The sequence below is a fragment of the Helicoverpa zea genome, chromosome 17 (genome assembly GCF_022581195.2).
Source record: "Helicoverpa zea isolate HzStark_Cry1AcR chromosome 17, ilHelZeax1.1, whole genome shotgun sequence".
Lineage (NCBI taxonomy): Eukaryota > Metazoa > Arthropoda > Insecta > Lepidoptera > Noctuidae > Helicoverpa > Helicoverpa zea.
In genome coordinates, this window is record NC_061468.1 from 2,896,651 (window position 1) to 2,915,649 (window position 18,999).

General features: G+C 36.5%; 2 protein-coding genes across 11 annotated transcripts in view; one reads left to right on the forward strand and one right to left on the reverse strand.

Annotated features, from left to right (window-relative positions):
* Positions 1-3,555, forward strand: part of LOC124638100 (transient receptor potential cation channel trpm) — a 248,595-nt gene extending 245,040 nt beyond the window's left edge. For all 8 annotated transcript variants that reach the window (XM_047174945.1, XM_047174944.1, XM_047174947.1 and 5 more), the window contains one exon: positions 238-3,555. The gene's annotated coding sequence lies outside the window, so the exon portion shown is untranslated. The remainder of the gene's footprint in view (positions 1-237) is intronic.
* Positions 3,556-8,265: 4,710 nt separating this feature from the next.
* The window catches only part of LOC124638116 (cartilage oligomeric matrix protein), a 33,357-nt gene continuing 22,623 nt past the window's right edge, over positions 8,266-18,999 (reverse strand). For all 3 annotated transcript variants that reach the window (XM_047174976.1, XM_047174974.1, XM_047174975.1), the window contains exons 11-21: positions 18,592-18,827; positions 18,340-18,492; positions 17,670-17,876; positions 16,388-16,556; positions 15,920-16,097; positions 15,148-15,323; positions 14,804-14,909; positions 14,254-14,463; positions 10,779-10,962; positions 8,927-9,164; positions 8,266-8,625 (exon numbers count right to left, since the gene is read on the reverse strand). In XM_047174976.1, the coding sequence (XP_047030932.1) occupies positions 8,546-8,625; positions 8,927-9,164; positions 10,779-10,962; positions 14,254-14,463; positions 14,804-14,909; positions 15,148-15,323; positions 15,920-16,097; positions 16,388-16,556; positions 17,670-17,876; positions 18,340-18,492; positions 18,592-18,827 (1,937 nt within the window). In that variant the 3' untranslated portion in view covers positions 8,266-8,545. The remainder of the gene's footprint in view (positions 8,626-8,926; positions 9,165-10,778; positions 10,963-14,253; positions 14,464-14,803; positions 14,910-15,147; positions 15,324-15,919; positions 16,098-16,387; positions 16,557-17,669; positions 17,877-18,339; positions 18,493-18,591; positions 18,828-18,999) is intronic.

The window sequence follows — 18,999 nt, forward strand, 5'->3', positions numbered from 1 at the left end:
TGTGATCCAGCCAGCCAATGTGATTAGTTCTCTTTTTGAATAGCATGTAGATTTGTTTTGGTATGGGAGGGAAAGTGATGAAAATATTATTCTTGCGTGCTTTGCTCTGTTTTTATGGCAGTGTAAAATTTTTGGTGTCAAAAAGTAAAATTTTATATGTCCTATTATGATGAAAATTAAATAATCGCAAAGTATTTCAGTCAACGATATGTTTTTGAAGGTTATTTTTGTCCCTAGGCAAAACCAACAAAGTCAACATTCAAGACACAGCCAGCTCGTAAAGGCGACAACCAAATAAATTACTAAATAACCGAACAGTGACGGACTGACTTAGCGGAGTATTAGTCATAATATTTTTAACACCAAATACTTAACGTTAGAGTTTCGACGACTTGTAGCGCCCTTGTAGGCCTTTTGGGACCCTTTTCAATGTTACCTAGTTGATACTCTCACCACTTGATATATAGGTTAGAGAGTCTAGCACAAGTTTAGCGAACTTTTTCATTTCTGTCAATTTTTTATGCGATTTTTGGGTCTTGATCCCTGAATCTAAATTCCTTCTTATCGACTGGTAAAAGTCCACGTTTTTTTAGCTTTATACATTTTCCGTACTCGCTAAAGATATTTTGAAGAAAGGGGTATCATTACAACGAAACTAAGAATCTATTCTACTACATTTTATGCAACTAGCTAAACCTACTTTGCTATTATAAACTTGTGCTAGGTTCTTGAAAGGTCGACTTCATACAATAAGTGGTCTGTGAGACCTACAGTGTACGCTTAACATCTACTTACGAATATTGGACAAAGTTTCTGGAACTTTGTTACGTATTTGCATTGTATGGAGTCAACCTTCCGTACCTATATGTTTCGTGGTCTCGTCTTCTGTGTGATGCTAACAGACTGAATTGTACACAATTCTAAAACTAATCATATCGATCTTTTCAATTACTACAACTTTTCTAAACTTAGCCTTCGGTTCTGTTTGTAAACCTATATCAATCAGACACTTGCGTTAGTTACCTTATATATCATACCTACTTATTTCATCTTCAAAGAAATCAGTCGAATATTATTAGGAACATTCATTACGACGAAGACTGTGAATTACGTCTATTTATTTTACTTAAAATGGGCCTTGTGCTTAATACTATAAGGTTCAATATCACTTCAGTCTAGCTTTCTCCTTCGTTGGAGGGAATTTATATTTAGCTGTAAATACGCCGAGTGTTGCTAATTTAATATATTGTCTGTAGATACATGGTCCAATGCATGTCATTTCGTACTCGTTTCACTTAGATCGGAACTAAGGAGTAGGATCGTTTTGTACTCGCCTACTTTATTAGTGGAGAATTAGCATAATATGTCACAAGTGCTGAGGACAAAACGCTTCGACGTGAGTTGTCCTACTCTCGAGGTTTGTACATAGCTTTATAAAGATATTGTACAGAATACGGTTCAGAAATAAGAACTAAGAGAAAGACAAACGACAATACTAGTGCTCACTTTGTATATACTGTTGTCAGAGTTAAAGGATTTAATAAAATGGTACTGAGGTTTATTAGTTAGGACATAGTAGTTATTACAATTCGGATGCATATAGTATGAAACCTGTTGAAGTTTAAGAGTTTACGCTTCCTCGAAGCTTTCGGTCGGTGAGCACTAAGCCGCGTCTCCGTTGTTTTACCAGTTTCTAACTTTGAACATATCAGATGCAATTACTAAAGTAAGTCATTATTTCTGCAATCAATTACAGTTTTGGAGTTTTACAAGTACTTGTGTATCCCGTTTTGACTTTACTCCGCTTTTTTACCAAGCTTTCATATAAAAAATGAAATTTAAAATGCAGAAAAATAACTAATACGTGAATGTAATAATAGTTTACTTGTGACATTTGTGAGATTTTACTTTTACGACCAAATAAAAAAGCGGAGTAAATGTAACCTCTATTTTATTTGATGATTGTTGAACAATTTATTAATGTACATTTTAATACTTAACACTTGAATACCCACTGTAATAAAATGGGTCATAAAATCTATTTTAAAATAACTGTCGGATAACGTATCTGGCGAACAATTATTTAATAAAGCTACCAAAAGTATTTTAATTATTTCGAGTCCCCTCAATAAATAACGGTCATCACAATGTGTTCAATTATACCAAATATTTTGTGCAAATTTTTACCATTTTTATTATATGTGCAGTACAATGAAATTAAATTCATCTTTGTAAATAATCGTAGAAACATGAAATTTAATATGAAGGTGATTATTGTATATTTATTAGGAGTTTAATTAATAATATACTGATTATATTATAATAGAATTATTAAGCATCGATGTATTGTTAAGGAGAAGTGATGCAATAAATTATTTTACTTTTAGTAGACAATTAAAGGGGAGTTTTATCATATCTCTTGTTCGCGTCGGTCGGGCGATATTAATAAAGCAATAATTTTGTACGTACCTACTTCATACATATTTCTATGGCTTTGTAAGTGCTGAAAACGCAACAATATTTTATATTTTCGACACATTACGTACTTATAATGTTATGTTTTTAAACTACCAGCACAACCAATATGACGTATCAAATACTGTAGTTAATTCCTATGAGTATTTTTTATCTAAAATATTCGCGCTTAATCCATGTTTCATTTGACCTAAATACTTTACGAAGTAGTAACATTCTAAAAAGCTTTCATGATTCAAAAATTCAATCAAAGCATTTGATGCGTCAAAATGATCGCGCAACTATTAAATAAAATGACCTTTTCCAAAGTACTTACGCCAGTAATCGTAATAATTTCCGTTGAGAGCGTTAGGAAAACTTTGTGGGGCATATAATACGTAGTTGGGGCAATAAAGGGACAGTAGCCGGCCGGTATCCGCACTATATCCGTAACGGATATCTCTACGGACTTGTTATTTTCCCGATAACCGAAGAAATTGTGCCTGCTAACGTCTTCTGTGAAGCATTGGAAAGCAGTAACGTTTGAAATCAATATTGATTGATCGAAAGTATAAATGCATGTTTTATTCTATAATAGAAATAAATTGAAACATTTTAGTTAATAATACACAATCGTTTTCATTGCACGAGAACACGTCCTCATTATTTGAGATTCACAGAACAGAGGAATTGAAACGTTAAGCTGCATGTTACGTTCCGAATAGTCCAATTAAGTATATTCCATATAGTTTATGTGTATGAAATATTTTACGGAGAATAGCGAATAATGTAATTGTACATAATGTGTAAATGTTAAAGTTGTTATTTTTTACCAAAATGTAATGTTGTAAGAGCGAGCGAAGCGCTTCCAACATCCCGATGCTTTACGAGCACAATCTTTGAATCATCATTTTTAAATCTTAGATCATCTTTTATCTTCAGCACAACGTTTTGATTAATCAAGAGAAACGACTTGTCCTTATTGGGATATTTTATTCTAGACTCGATTCATTCAATATTTTTCAGAGTGATAAAACTACTTCATCTGAGTTATAAAGTATGTACAATGGTAAAATAAATATTATATTTGTGATATTACAATTTGTGTGTTTTCTTTTTTTCCTATTTGTAGTATTCCCTGAAACTGCCAGTAAGTAATATATAGTTTTGTGATCCAATAAATATTACGATAAAATGGTAATAACGCGATATTTGGTGATCTGTAAGCTATTGTATCGGTTGTTAGAGTAGCTTTATTGTTTGTCGTAACAGTCGCTCGATTTCACAGCTTAATTACATTCGCCCCAATAATTATTTATTGTATCGCTCGGCTAACAACTGCGACAGTTGCGATACAGTACCTATTATTTGTTAATGGTATTACTTGCTGAAAACTATTGGAAATTATACTGTACACCTACATAAAGTTAGGGAAGACTCAAACTCGTTATTATTTAATCTAATATTCTAAACACAAGTGAAATAAAGAAAAGAATATAGTGAGATAAAGGATTATTAGAATGATTTCTGCACACAGATGACCACGCTTCTCAAAAGTGTAGCGACGATTTAATACTGCCGAAAGTTATTTGAAGTCTGGAGAAAAAACGCCATATCTACACACTACTTCAAACGCTTGGGCATATAGATGTGTCATGTTCTCTAGGGTGGCTTCTGAGATTGAAGCCTTACCTATTCTTCTTGCCTATTCCACAGATTACTTAATAGTTTCTAGGTGCCTACTCTTTTAGAAACAAATAAAATGCCGCTATGTCTCAGGTATATAGAACTATAATATAGCCTCCAAAGTCCGCCTCGACTCGATCGCACAAACAGAGCGAGTATACCAGATATACGGAATAAAATTACCATTTCCAATAAACGTAATGAAAAGCTAATATTGGATCAAAGTCATGAGGGAAATAATTCGAGCAACTCGCCGTAGATCGCAAGGATTTTGTACGTAAATCTCTACAAACTGACGCCTTTATAAATTGTAAACAAATTCCATTCAATTTGAAGCTATTGAAACTTCGAACAAAGGTAAAATCGAGGTGTTTAGTAAAGTCGATTTGCGTTATGATTTACTTAAAAAAAAAGGCAAATGAATCTATTGAATGTGTTATAATTAATATCGTGAGAAATAAATGTGTTAGCATAATATAGTTGTCAGGATATCGTTTTAATTTAATCTTCGGGAAACCTACATAGGTGGAAAGGATTTCTTTTCTCGTTTGTTGCGTCTTAGAAACTTGAAAATGACACGCGGTAGATATGTAACGTAACTAGGTCAGAACGGGGCTCAGTCTGAGAATGCACCTCGGAAGATTGCGGTGGATGCAAGGAGCGGGTCGCGAGCCGACACGTTACTGAAATGGAAATGTAATCCTCACGTAAGTAATGTTATTTTACGTAAGTATACAAGTATACATAGGTATATTTGTACGAAGTTGTTCGTCCTACAGGCAGCCGTGACGCTCGCCGTTGCAATATTAATTACACTGCAGTTTAATCTGAGTGCCACCTTTTGAAAGGTAGCAACTGTGAAATTAACGTTAAACGCTTTTCGTCTGTTCGTATATTGATGAAGGATTTCCCCGAAAAGCCGGATAAGAGGATAAACAATCAATACCTAGGTACAATTCCAATTCATAAAGTTTAATCATGTCAGCTATTGAATTAATGGATCAAATACTCACGGACTAGTTTGTCCGTATCGCCAACTATCGCGTAAAATAAAATAAATACCCTCAGTGCCAACAGGCCGATGTAAATTAAACTTTTAAAAGCTTTTCATTAGATGAACAAGCTATTTTATCGCCCAGATCGGACTATACATGGACCACAATTTGGCCTGTAGTCTGTAGACCTGACACCAAACATTAGACTTGAAGATTGCGGATTTGATCTTAAAAATTGCAACTACAAATTAAACTACTTTTTAAACACAATCAACACTAATACGAATTGTGACGACCAAGCGATGATAACTACAAAACCGTGCCAGAAAAGGTGCTATATAGCTCTCGACAGGCAACTTGGTGCTATTGCAATATCATCAGGCGTTGGTGTGACGAAAACAAGGTCTTACCAGAGGGTGACATCCTGTTGCCCGGACTCAGTACGCAAGTCATAAATTGGCTAGTAGAGTTTTTGGGCAAATATTGCCTACAAAAAAAAAACAACCAGATCAAAATCGAGTTTTACGGACGTAGTGTAACAGTTTGAAGAGACCATCTAACAGGCGCTCCAAAACACTGATACACATCACGCCTGCTGCTGAAAAGGCTAGACAGATGATGATATTCGTAACCGAAAATAGTTTTTAATAGGCTTAAGTGTCTCATTACGAACAAACTAAATAAGTACTTTATTACGACGTATCTCCAAAAATTGCAACACTGCATAAGTTCCTGTAGGTACGATGCACTCGTGTATTTGCTTTGAGCATATAATATTACAATATAGAATGCAATTATCTTAACGCTTTCCTCCCTCGTAGTGTCTCCGCTACAATTTCAAGAGATTACATTACTTCTACTTGTTGCACAAGACGTTTTAATGCACTTTAGTTTTCACTAGTTAATATCGACAAGATATTAGACAGGACTGCAAGATATTACAGTTTTAATTTGTAAATATTAATCAGTGCATCTGCTATGCAGATGTCGTTAAACAGCCATTCAGCGCAGAACAAACAGCATCTAGCTTATTCGTCAATAAATGTGTTAATGAAACAAGTGAAATCCATTAAAATAGGTACTATTTATCATAAACAAATACAAACACTAAACAATTATATTAAATTTGATAACAACTCATGGCAACAAACACATGAACGGCAACACGAGCACCTCAGAGAACACAAGCATTAACACCTAGCGATCCTGCCGCAGGAGAAGCCGCAGCGCGGGCACGACACGCCCGAGCTGCACGAGTCTGACGAGCCGAACAGACTGCTCGCCGTCCTGCGCGCCAGCCCCAGCGACTTCGTCTTCACGCGCCGCGTTCTCGCCCTTCGCAGCGGCCGCTTCTTCGACCTCTTTTTCCGAATTCTACGCTCATACGGAGTCTCTGCCACTATCCCTCTGGCAAGGTTCTGCAACAACTTGTAAGCTCTGCTCTTGGACTTCCTCGGCAAGTGCGGACGGAGGATCCTCACGAACTCTTGGATAGCTTTAGTCTTGGTTTCACTGGACACGCTTATCTGTTTAGATTTGCTCGAAGTCGCTGATGGCGGTTCCATCTTAGGGAAAGAAACATGTTCCGCGATGTTCGTTGGCTGTTCAGCAACCATGTCCGCTGGGGGAGGCATGCTACTTGGATTTTCGTCCATGGCACTGTCTGATTCGAGGTCATTAATGATCTGATCTACATTAGCCACGGGTAATTCCTCTTCGTCCATTTCTTGGAAATCCATAATTGATAATAATACTTACAAAATTCAATAAAAATAATTAGTTTAAATTAAATTATAGTTTTACAAATAAACTGTCAAAATGCCAATAAATCGAATTTTATGTTTTTTTGTGTTGTTCTCATTTTATCTACTGACAGAAGCGGAAAGAAAATCAGTTATTATATCACCAGACTTTTTGGAGATAATGATTAGAAAATAAGGAAAATAACAATGAGTCTTGAAGATAGTTCTTATTTGTGTATGTATGTATGTACGTGTAATAGGTGTAAAACGCCTACATTTCATACATTTCTACTACTTCTTTCCTTTAACGGTGTTATGAACACAGTCTTTCGCTTTAAGACGTATACGGCAGTATGCGCAACGGAAACTTGATATGACTTATGCTAACATTTCTATTATTTTCTATTTAAATTATATAAACGAGAAATGTTGTACACAGAAATACTTAGTTAAAATATTAAATTACTTATCGGTCGTCGATTGCATGTGGGTACGCTTAGCGGGAAATAAAATTGTCGCCGAGCGATGCCTCCACAGGATTGCGATTAGTCACGGTATGAATTAATTTTTGTTTACCTCCACTTCTTATTATATATTTTTTTGTGACTAATCTTCATTATTTTTTTATTTAGAACAGACACCCCGCAACTCCTCATTGGTCCAGTTAAAAACCAGCGTCAATAAATGTTTTTTTGATCTACCAACTACCAACTTTCAATGTTTTCTTTCAGAGATATCGGAACCTAGTGCTCAAAATAATAGGTACCTACCTAAGAGTTTCAATTGTTAATTTAGTTACGTAAGCGGAACTCCCAAACTGAATTTTCCAACTAGGCTTAACCGTTGGCGACTGCCATAATTTTACATGGAGCGGCCACTAACTCAACTACACTACGTAACTACTAAAATATCAGTTTAAACAAATTGCTAGACTTTTAAGCTGGCCCATATAACTGTCAGAACTTCGCAAGATAACTTTGTTTTACAAAATAATTATAGTTAGTCTACAAATTCTTAGCCGATGAGAAATGGCGAATTGCACCACTTGTTTATAATGTCGTCATTCGGTCTTCAAGTGAGCATTGAACTTCTGATCAGATTCAGTTTTTCACTATATAAGTGGTCTCCACTATATGATAAGCAACTGTTACGGCCAGTTTCTTCATCACACATAAAAGCCAAAGTAATGTCTAAAGTAAAAGTCACGGTCAAATTCGTTTTTTCAAGGCTAAAGTGACAGCAAAACTAATAGAAAAAGCGAATTTGACCGTTACTTTTACTTTAGACATTACTTTGATTTTTACTTTGGATTTTACTTTTGATGAAGAAATTGGCTTTTAGTACCTAAGGTTACGTTTTAAATGGTTGGGAATAATTGTTAAACAAAATAATTATAGATGTCAACTTTATTGCATTATTGTTAAATCTTAAAACTAAAATGATACTTAACAATTCACACTTTATCGTAATACAATCCACATTGAACACAACTTTACACAATAGAACAACAAGTACAATGATTGTCGGAGTCACAGCTTTGACAAATTACATCCAGGCGGCTGATATTAAAATGTTACTTTTTATTTAGTACAACATCGGTGTTTTCGCTTAGTTTTCCATGAATTAAGTAGTAGTGGAAATGTTACAGACTTATGTTAATGTTATTATCTAAACATAGACGAAGTCGTGGTCTATTTCATAGCTGTTCCTTGTTGAGAGCTCCGATGCGATGTTCGAAGGAATTTTATCTGGAAGAAGAAATTGTATTGTAGATAGAGTAGAATATGAATAAATGTGGGCTTACAGGATCATTAAAAAAAAATCTCTGGTGGTCTAACTGTGATCGACGGACAAATTACATATTTTTAAGAAATAAAAGTCGTACTTTTTAAATTTTAAAGGCCTTATGTAAGTACCTATATTTTATATATTTGATGTAGATTCCAATAATAGATATGAACAAAACACTACTGAAAAAGGCGTCAAAGACTAAATTCAGAAAAGCAGAGTAATTAGACGAGAACTGAAAAGAAACTCATCAATACTTACCATTACACCTATACACAAGGTTAGACCAAATAATCATCTCTTGCGAGAAGCAGAACACTCCAAGTCTTCCTCCCTTGAGCGTGAAGTCATATACATTGCCCGAGTCGGCCACGAGACGGTTGTTCTCATACACCTTGAGTCGGATGAGACCGAGTTTGGGACGGTGAAGTAGACGCCAGCGGTAGGCGGTCTTCTCGCGCCAGCCGACGTTGCGAGGGTCTTTCCATAGAAGAGTCACCTGAGACGATAAAGAGTGAGCGTATGTAAAAATTCAATGTTTAATCGAAAATCAACGGATGGATACATTATAGAAATACAATAGTAGATGCTAATGATTGTAGTTTTGAAATTTTGCAAAGGGGCGTGTGGATCTCAGGACACGCGAAATGGCCGAGATTCAGTCAGATCGTTCGTTGGGTCTGTTCTAATGGTCACATAAATACTTCTGATTGCAGATGATTTATAATTAGTGTTGTAGTATACAAATATGTACATAATTTTTATTGTAATTTATCCTTTATCTTATATCCAGAATAAAACCGATACCACAAATGGCCAATTAATATTATTATGCGAAAAGCCAACGAGGAGTCGAAATTCGATTAATATTTTCCAACGTCACCAGTGCCCTTGTGCTAATTATGAATTGTAACAAGTGACGCAATACGCGTGACGTATGTACAGAGGAGCACAAATTGTATGCGGTGTAAATACATTGTCTCTCGCCCGTGATGCCAGCCACTTAAGGATGCGTCTACACGGTACATGTAGCTGGAGCAAGTTAACATGCGCAAGTGACAAGAGCAAGCGGGGGTATTTTGCTTTGGTACATGCGTGAGTCGTTGGACCCGCACGTTTTTAAAATCTGAGCATGTGTCTCAATATGCGCAAGCTACTTGCACCATGTAGGAGCACCCTTAGTTTGCTTACTTGATATGCGTGAAGCGTATGCTTCATTCCACGATTATTAACGTTTCAATTCATACATTTGCTGGATTTAAAGTTATAAGCTTTAATGTTGATATTAATTTTATCTTTGTTTAAAGTTATTTTATGGAATTGAAAACTTTAAATTTATAGATATTTGACATTAAAACAGTCGTGTATATTAAAATTTGAAGCGACTTTTATGATGAATGTTATCTTTATAACTGACTTGATACGAGTTAATAGGTATTCATTTCGTGAGCCGAATTTAATTAATAGTAAATATATTAAGCTCAAATCTGAGCTAAATACCACGTTTATTTAGACTTATAAAGAATGTACATCGTCAACGCAGACTGGGTAAATTGTTTGTGAAAATCAAAATCCAAATTGACCTTCGTATTCAATTAATATAGAAAACCGAAGAAAATCTTATATATTTCGTTAGAAACTGCTGAGTTTATTTAACAAATTAAAAACTCAGGTCTTTAAAGATCAACAGTAGTAATAAAATTAGTTTCTATGTCAAACGTAATCACGCTTGCTGAAACTTTATTGTGTGGTTTAGACTTGCCAAGTTTATCGCGAGCCAACTTAATTATACTTTGCACTTAAATTACTTTTCATACAAATCCTTACACAAATCCGATTTAGAAACAAAATTCACTCATCTGTTATGTTATGAAAAGTATTTTACCTCTTTAACATTTAACAAAAACATAACGGTTGGGCTGGCTAAGGGAAAATTCTTTCAAACGATGACCATGATTTCACGACTGGTTGTTGTTACAGTTTCATGGTGCAACCCACACTAAGAGTTAAATTCAAAACTGGACTTCTTTTTACTACACTTTTTTATACCAATCAAAAATAATAAAACCTTAAGAATATTGAATCTATGAGGTTGTTTTTTCTATCTCCTTACCTGATCAGGAGTAGTATCAGTGTTCCACAAGGCATTCCTCAGCGTCTTGCCCGGGCCAGTCTTCGAGTTGACCAACTTGAGCTGTATGCCCGGCTCAGCCACCGATCTGAACGGCGTGGTCTGCCAGTACGTCTGTGTGTTCTTCTTCCACATCACCACGTAGAAACGCTTGTTGTTCTGGTACCTAGATACGTATTTTATTTTAAAATATTATACTTGTCTCAATCCCTCCTAAGGTTGTCTGGAAGAGATCGCTCTAAGCGATAAGACCGCCCATTATGTCACCTGCTTTAACTAGATTTAAGATCAAAAATGTAAAATTGGTGTACCTATACTTCGGCCGTTCAGAGAATGCGTTCCTGACACCTATCAGTTAGTCACGACTAGTGATGGGCACAACATAACACTAAGTTCGTTACCGTTCCTCCAAAATGAACCGCCGCATTATTTTAAGATTATTTTCGTTTTAAATTGGCGGAATCATATAAAATTTATATTTTAGTTATTTAAGTGGAAACCAAAAGAAAGGTAATATTCATATAATAAAATTGTTTTAATTATTCTCTGTTACAAAGTTACAAACTGTATTTCTATGCAATAAAGTAAGTACATTGAATTGAATGTGCGTACAGAATATTAATCAGACTCCGATTCGCTTGAGGAGGTGGTGTCTCATCATCATCTTCGCCTACATGTATAATTATATTATTACCAATAACAGAATCAATCCTGATATCTCGGTCAAAATGTTCCAAAATCAGGTTTTTAGTCTTCCCAACAACCTTTGCCCAGTCATCTCTTGTAACTTCCCCGCAGGCTTCTTTTAATAGGGTCATCATTTTTTTCGTCCTGAATGGCAGGGAAGTATTGTGGCGGGCGGCGTAACCTTTTATTTGAGCCCAGATTAGCCCGATCGCGTTATATTGGCAATGATACGGTAGAATTCTTAGAACGCGATGACCGTACTCCAGAGCCAGTTCATCGATTTGGCGGCCCATAACGCCATTGGGGTTACCATTTTCAACCTAAATATAAAAATGCTATTTTCTTTCGCGCGTTCGGTTTGGTCATAGTTTTATTTTTATATTTCATAAAAGTTATTTATAGTCCTTTATTTTCAAATTCTTAAAAAGAAAAACAAAATGTATTATTAAGTAAGTAAGTATAACTGTATAAGAACAGATTACGATACTTGCCTGTTATTTTTAGCACAGCACTACAAAATATAAAGCGCTGACATAACCTTGTAATAGCGCAGTATACATTTAGAAAAATATTGTTTACCAAGTTATTTGACACTCAGTTTGGCACAAAATTATAACATTCATTGATTATTGATATAATAATGTTGTTTTAATGCTCATCAATTGAAAAAACGGTAAACAACCAGCAAAAATATTTTTATCGTAACTGCAACGCCATTACAAAGTTACGTCGTCAGTTCAATCACGACGTGTCAGGAACGCATTCTCTGAACGGCCGAACATAAAGTATGTATCTATCTATATATTTAACTTTTATACTAATTTAACATATCCCATAATAGGCGTTAATAAAACCAATTAGGTATGTAATACAATTTTCTAGAAATTCTCAAGCTAGAATATATTACCACGTATTATCTGAATGCCTTAAGCCTATCTTTAACAAACTTACGGCGTGATTTCAATTAATTAACTAAGCCTTTTCTTACTTTGATTAAGTAATAGAAATTTAGCATAGAAGATAATGCGCTCGTGTGGGGAACGCCCGCACAAACTCATTATTGAAACACCTTTGCTTTAATTAAACTACAAAATCATCAATATAAACGAAACACAGCAACTGATAAAATTAAATTAATATAATTTGAAATGAAATAAAGACAACTTTGTACAAACGTTGAACAACGTAGCTGTACAGTTTTGCTAAAAAGTTGAACAGTTTATGCAGTTTAAGCACCTATTAGATACCGACCCTCGTCAAGTTTTATTTGACAGTATCCTTTTGCTGTGTCATTCTAATTTCATTATATTGCAATTTAAGCCAATTTGTAGTTGTGATTTGTTTTGCGAAATGTGATATCATCTTACGTTCACAAAACTGTCGTCGTAACTAAGAATCCAGTAATCGCAAAATGGCGGTTACGAGATAAACGCAAAAAACATATTTCATATCATCTGAGCAAGATGTTCGTATTTTATTGGTCATAATATATATCTAAAAATTCGGAAAAAAATCAAGCTTTTACAATATAATTTTCCCTTATTTAATTTACTAATATATGCAATTATAATACGTATTACTGCGTTTCGGTTTAGTATCAGGTCGTTTCCGAGTCACAGGATACTAAAACTAAATGCAGCACTTGCGCGTATTACTGCATTATGTCTTAGCACAAGTCGATTACTGCATTATTTTTTTAGTAATTATTGCCATTATTATATGCTCGGAACTAAGTTGAAGTGTACTGTGTCTTCTCAAGGACTTATATATACCTAGTAGGTGCATTTTAAGGTTAAGGTTTTTTAGTCTCTTAGCTTACTTAGGTCGTACCTAAGTTTTTACATAGTGGAATGCAAATAAATTATTGAGTAAACTATACGGATGTTAAAAACCTACTTCATGTTCTTTACTCCACCGATGACGTCGCCGAACTGATTTACTAAGACAAAACGCGGCAATGGATCGCACTGCTACGGCTTCGCAAGCCTTTACTACACTTAAATGCATTAATGTAGAGTACTGCGTTTTAATTTAGCAATTTTGTCTACTGAATTCAAAACAAAATAATAAAGTAGTGGATATTACTGCATTCTACTATTCTTATTCTTGTAAGTACTGCTTTCTTTCTTAGGCCATGTTTAATACTGCGTTTTTTCTTATAATTGAAGCAGTTTTTATGCAAGTACGGCAAAAATCGTTACATAAAAAACACACTTCGAGTGAATTTTTTTATGAAAAAAAAGTTTTTTTTCATGTACATGAACCTCTTGGGATACCATTTCTGGAAAAAAGTGAAAATCTCAATTTCATTCATCAATTGCATTCTTTGTTATCAGGGCAGAAAATGTGATACCAAAAATCCTATTTTGGTGTCAAGTATTGACTTAAAAAATTCATCCTGTGTAACGTTTTTATTAGCTTCACTTGTAACTATGTATGTAAGAAATCTTGGAAATTTAATTGGACCCAGTTCCCGGTCTTCGATTAGGATGAAATTTTGCACACGCTCTAAGTTCTGATGACAATACATGTTTAGCGATACATGCAATACATGTCTTTTTTTATTTTTTTAAACTATTATTAACATGATCACGACCACTCTGCCAAGAGTGTCCGATTAAGAAGAAGAATTATTAACATAAATGTTTATTTACCGAGTTCTAGATGAAGGACTTTTTTTGTTTTATCCTTTCCAAATGAAATTGGAATTGTGTTTTGCCAAAATTTCCATATCATTGACTCGTTATACTCAAGTATCACAATCACTTACCCAAATATAAAACCAACATAATCATCATCTATCTGTGTGTCCACAAAGAGCGTTCCTTCGAAGTCAACTCCGCTGAAGCTTTCGAAGCCCACAGCGAGGCCAGGGTCGGAGTTCAGGGTCTGCAGGATCTCGGCGCCTTGGTTCGCTATCTCCCAGTTGGGGTCCTGTTGAGATTCACCCTCAGGGTCTAGCCGGACCGTCATGTAGTTTCTAGAAGTGAAAGTATATTGATACAAGGGTTAGAGAAATTGTGTAAAAAAAAAATCTATTTGTTTATGTATGATCTAAAATCTGCCATTAGAATGGTCGTTGAAAGTTTTAAATCTAAGCAAAATGCTTCAAACTTTAAGTGGACTAACTTTCAAACTTGTTTTGAATGCTCTAATTCGATGCATTAATAGTTTGCGTGAAAACTAAAGTTTGAATGCAGCTGGGACGATCACTAAATAATTGTTTATTTCGGATTTTCAACAGCCATAACTTAAAAGATTTTGGACAGCGACCATTTTTATATTTTTTACTGAAATTATACAAGATTATAATAATGTACCTGAAGTCAGTACGGTAGATCTTAGAGTTGTTGGGGCAGTTGTCGAGCTCGTTGATAACATTGTCACCGTCGTAGTCATTATCACAAACGTCACCGATGCCGTCATCTACAGACAAATTGGTGATCGTGACATCGTGAGAGACTCAATAAAATAAACTTTATATGTTTGCTTACACCCTTATTAAAGGCTTGAGTTAAACAAATAAGTTTTTTTTCTTTACCGTAACTCAAGCTATGTATTAAGCGCAAGTTTGTGGAAGTTTTTAATCTCATTCATATTTAAGACCCCTCTAACGTTTTCAAATCTCCCAATCTTAAAACTACAAAATCACCATAAAACTCACTATTAGAATCCTTCTGATCCCTGTTCTTCATATAGGGACAGTTGTCAGTAACATCAGGTACGCCGTCTCCGTCATCGTCATCGTCACACGCGTCTCCTAAACCATCCTCGTCGACGTCTAACTGGTCACTGTTGGGCACTGTTGGACAATTGTCGATGCTGTCTTGGATACCGTCCCTGGAAGAGATTTCCAGATAAGTAAGTTCCTGAATGTTGTGACGTATAAGGAAGTTCAGGAGTTGGCGCTAGATAGGCGTAAATGAAAGGAGCTGCAAAATGAATGGTTATTTTGCCTCTTCTCACGTAAAGGCATCTTGTTTCATATAAAATACACTTTTGAAGGTAAAAATACATTTTAAGTTAGCATTATATCTTCAACGAGATGAGCCGCTTTTAAAGCTAGTTTGCCACAAATAACAAACCCAGCTTTAGAGTACATGCTAATAACGATTTTTTACAATAAGTATTGAACCCTGAGCTAAATCAGCCTATGGTTACTTCTTACTAGAAGGGCCAGTGCCGTCATTTTCTTATAGTATATTAGTTACTGTTACTGTTACAGCCTTTTTATCGTCCCACTGCTGGGCTGCGGCCTCCTCTCACACGGAGAAGGATTGAGCATTAATCACCACGATTGCTCAATGCGGGTTGGTGATTTCAGACTTTATAGTCTAGGTTTCCTCAAGATGTTTTCCTTCACCTTTTTATCAGCCATTGATGTCCAAGATATACTAGTATATGTATCTAAATAGAATAATTTTTAATCTGCTCACTGATCCCTATCGACGTCGCTGTCGCATGCGTCGCCGACGCCGTCGCGGTCTGCGTCCTCCTGCGCGGGGTTGCGGATGCGTGGACAGTTGTCGCAAGCGTCGCCGACGCCGTCATTGTCCATATCCTCCTGTGCCGGGTTGTAGCTGCGGGGACAGTTGTCCATCTCGTTTGGTATATCTGGGGGAGGAAAATTTTTGTTTGCATGTAGTGGAACGAGGTGTTACGGAATCTTAATCTTTATCTAAGCTTATTCATCAGCACTACCAAACTTGTGTCTTTTGCTTGATTTCAATTTGGAAAGCTTAATTCTTAGATAACATAACTTGATACAATTTTTACAGTAACAAGAAAAATCGCGGGTTCATTCTTTTATTTAATGTTAATAATAGGATGATCCTCTTTTACATTACTTATATCAATCATATCAGTCAAAAGTACAACATCAAAAATAACATCAATATTCTCACTATCATTATCCATATCAGGATCGCAGACGTCTCCGATTCCGTCTTTATCGGTGTCCTCTTGTCCAGGGTTGTACCTCCTGGGGCAGTTGTCACAAGCATCACCTCGCTTGTCGCTGCGGTCTTCATCACGGTCCAGTTGGTCAGGGTTCGGAGTTAACGGGCAGTTGTCCTAGAGACAGGGAGATGGTTTAATGTCTCTTATCTTAAATCTTAAATCCTATCGTATTTTGATTCTTTAAATATTTTACTTCACTACTACAGAGCGAAAATATTAATTATTCTTTCTGCTTCTCATTATGAATAATACGGGGGTTGATTAAAGCTTTTAGGATACTTGAATAGCCGAGCTTTCATAAAGCAACTCTGATTTACTACAGTAATATCGCAGTCGAGGATTTTATTTGACGACGTGAAGGTCTTTGAGACAAGGACCCAATTAATGAGACACCGAATAGCCGTATTTACATGAAAACTATATAAAACAAATAATTCGTAAGGACAATGGCGCCGAGACGTCTGGCTCGGCAATAATAAATTCGTAAATATTTTTTTAGCATATTTTACTGGAATTGAAAGCCGCATTTAAGCACACACTAAAGAAATATTTACGATCTTAATTCTCGAAGTGGCCTTATTTTTTGTCTTCTTAAACACAGATGCCCATTTTCCAAATTAAAGAGTTAGACTTTGTTCAAAACATTGGGCAAATACAAACTTGAAGCCTTTCCAGAATCAAAGAAAAATATGTGGGTATCCCACTTCTAACATTAGGTACATTCAAGGGTATCTATAATTTCATATTTTCCTTTTTTAGTTGTGGCTCATAATAATCTACTTGGAGACCTGGGTACCAGTCTAATCTTAATGATTTTAAGAACTCATTAGCAATGCCGTCACCATCAGCATCAAGGTCTCAAGAGTCTCCAATACCATCATTGTCAGCATCTTCTTGTCCCGAATTAGATACGTCATGACAGTTGTCAGCCTTACAATTAGGCTTATAGGCATCTATTTGTAGCCCTTGGTACCAATCTATGTCACAATGTTCCTAAGAGTGATGATGATAATGATATAGATTACCGGCTACGGCGGTTGTTCTCATATAAGGAGAGTAGCCAACTGCGCAGGACATATTATAGCGTACAAGCATTTGCGCAGACACAGGTGCTCTCAATATTCCTTCACTCACATAACCCGATGGGATGGCAATCCGACACGACCAGAGAGAGATCAGGCCCGGAACGACATTTACCAAGATATCCTAAGATAAGAAGTGACTCACCGGTAGATTAGCAACGCCGTCGCCATCAGCGTCAGGGTCACAAGAGTCTCCAATAGTATCATTGTCAGCGTCTTCTTGTCCTGAGTTAGACACGTCGGGACAGTTGTCAGCCTTACAGTTAGGTTCGTAGCAAGGTAACTGGTGATCTGGGTAACCGTCTAAATCCTTGTCGGGACCGCAAACAGTACCGTTGCCTGCCCAGCCCGTCTGCAAATAGTAAAATCAGTTTAGCTTAAGAAAATACAGCACACCAGGAGGGGATCTAAACTTTAGAAAAGGTTGTGGGCAGTGTACATATGCATCCGATGTGGATGAAAATTCATATTTTCAAATTCAGGTACATAGGGGTGTACTTAAGAGAGTGTGTAGGATAGTATAAAAGGGAATACATTGAAGTATATTCAGTCAGGAATACGTAAGTAAGTGCTTGAGGCAGAGTTCATAAGGGTGTGCATAGAGGGCATAGGGTGGTACATACAAAGAAAGTACATAAAGCAGTAGGTGTAGGACATAACGGAGGGAAGGGGGGCTTTTAGAGTGAGTAATTATGGAGTATATATGGGATTTGAAATAGTTATTTTCGCCTTTTTGAAGCACCGCCGCGTCGTGTTCACGTAGTAGCCGACGCCGCACGGCACGCAGGTGTGCGAGCCCTGTATACAATACGTACCGCACACACACACTTGTTTCCGTACTCGCAGACGGCGTTGTAGCGGCGACAGCGCGCGGGGTCGCAGCGCTGCAGCAGCTCGCCGGGCCCGTCGCACCGCCGCGTCGTGTTCACGTAATAGCCGCCGCCGCACGGCACGCAGGTGTACGAACCCTTATGAATTAAATATATAGTTAAATAAAGAGAGACGTCGAAAGAAGCCACATACCACTATATCTTTAAAAAAATAATTCTCGAGCCAAGAAAACTTACAGGAGTATTAACACAAAGCCTTCCTCTAGGGCAGTTGGCTCTTCCATCAGCGCATTCGTCCACATCAACGCACTGTTCCCTTCGTCGTTCAGGTCCGGATCCTCTCCAGCCAGAACTACCTTCGTACCCAGGAGGACATGGCCCGCAAGTGAACCCGCCTTCCTCGTTCCGACAGGACACCACCTCGTCACAAGGACGGATCAGATCGCATTCGTCGATGTCGACACACGTGAATCCTGAATGGAAAGTAGTGAACGTAGTGCCAATTATATGGTAGAAGTATTATATAGCTAACTAGCGACCCGCCCGGCTTCGTATGGGTGCAATGATGATAGTAAATACATACTGTTATACATACAAACATTCCTCGTCAATCACTCTATTTAATAATAAAAAAACTGCATCAAA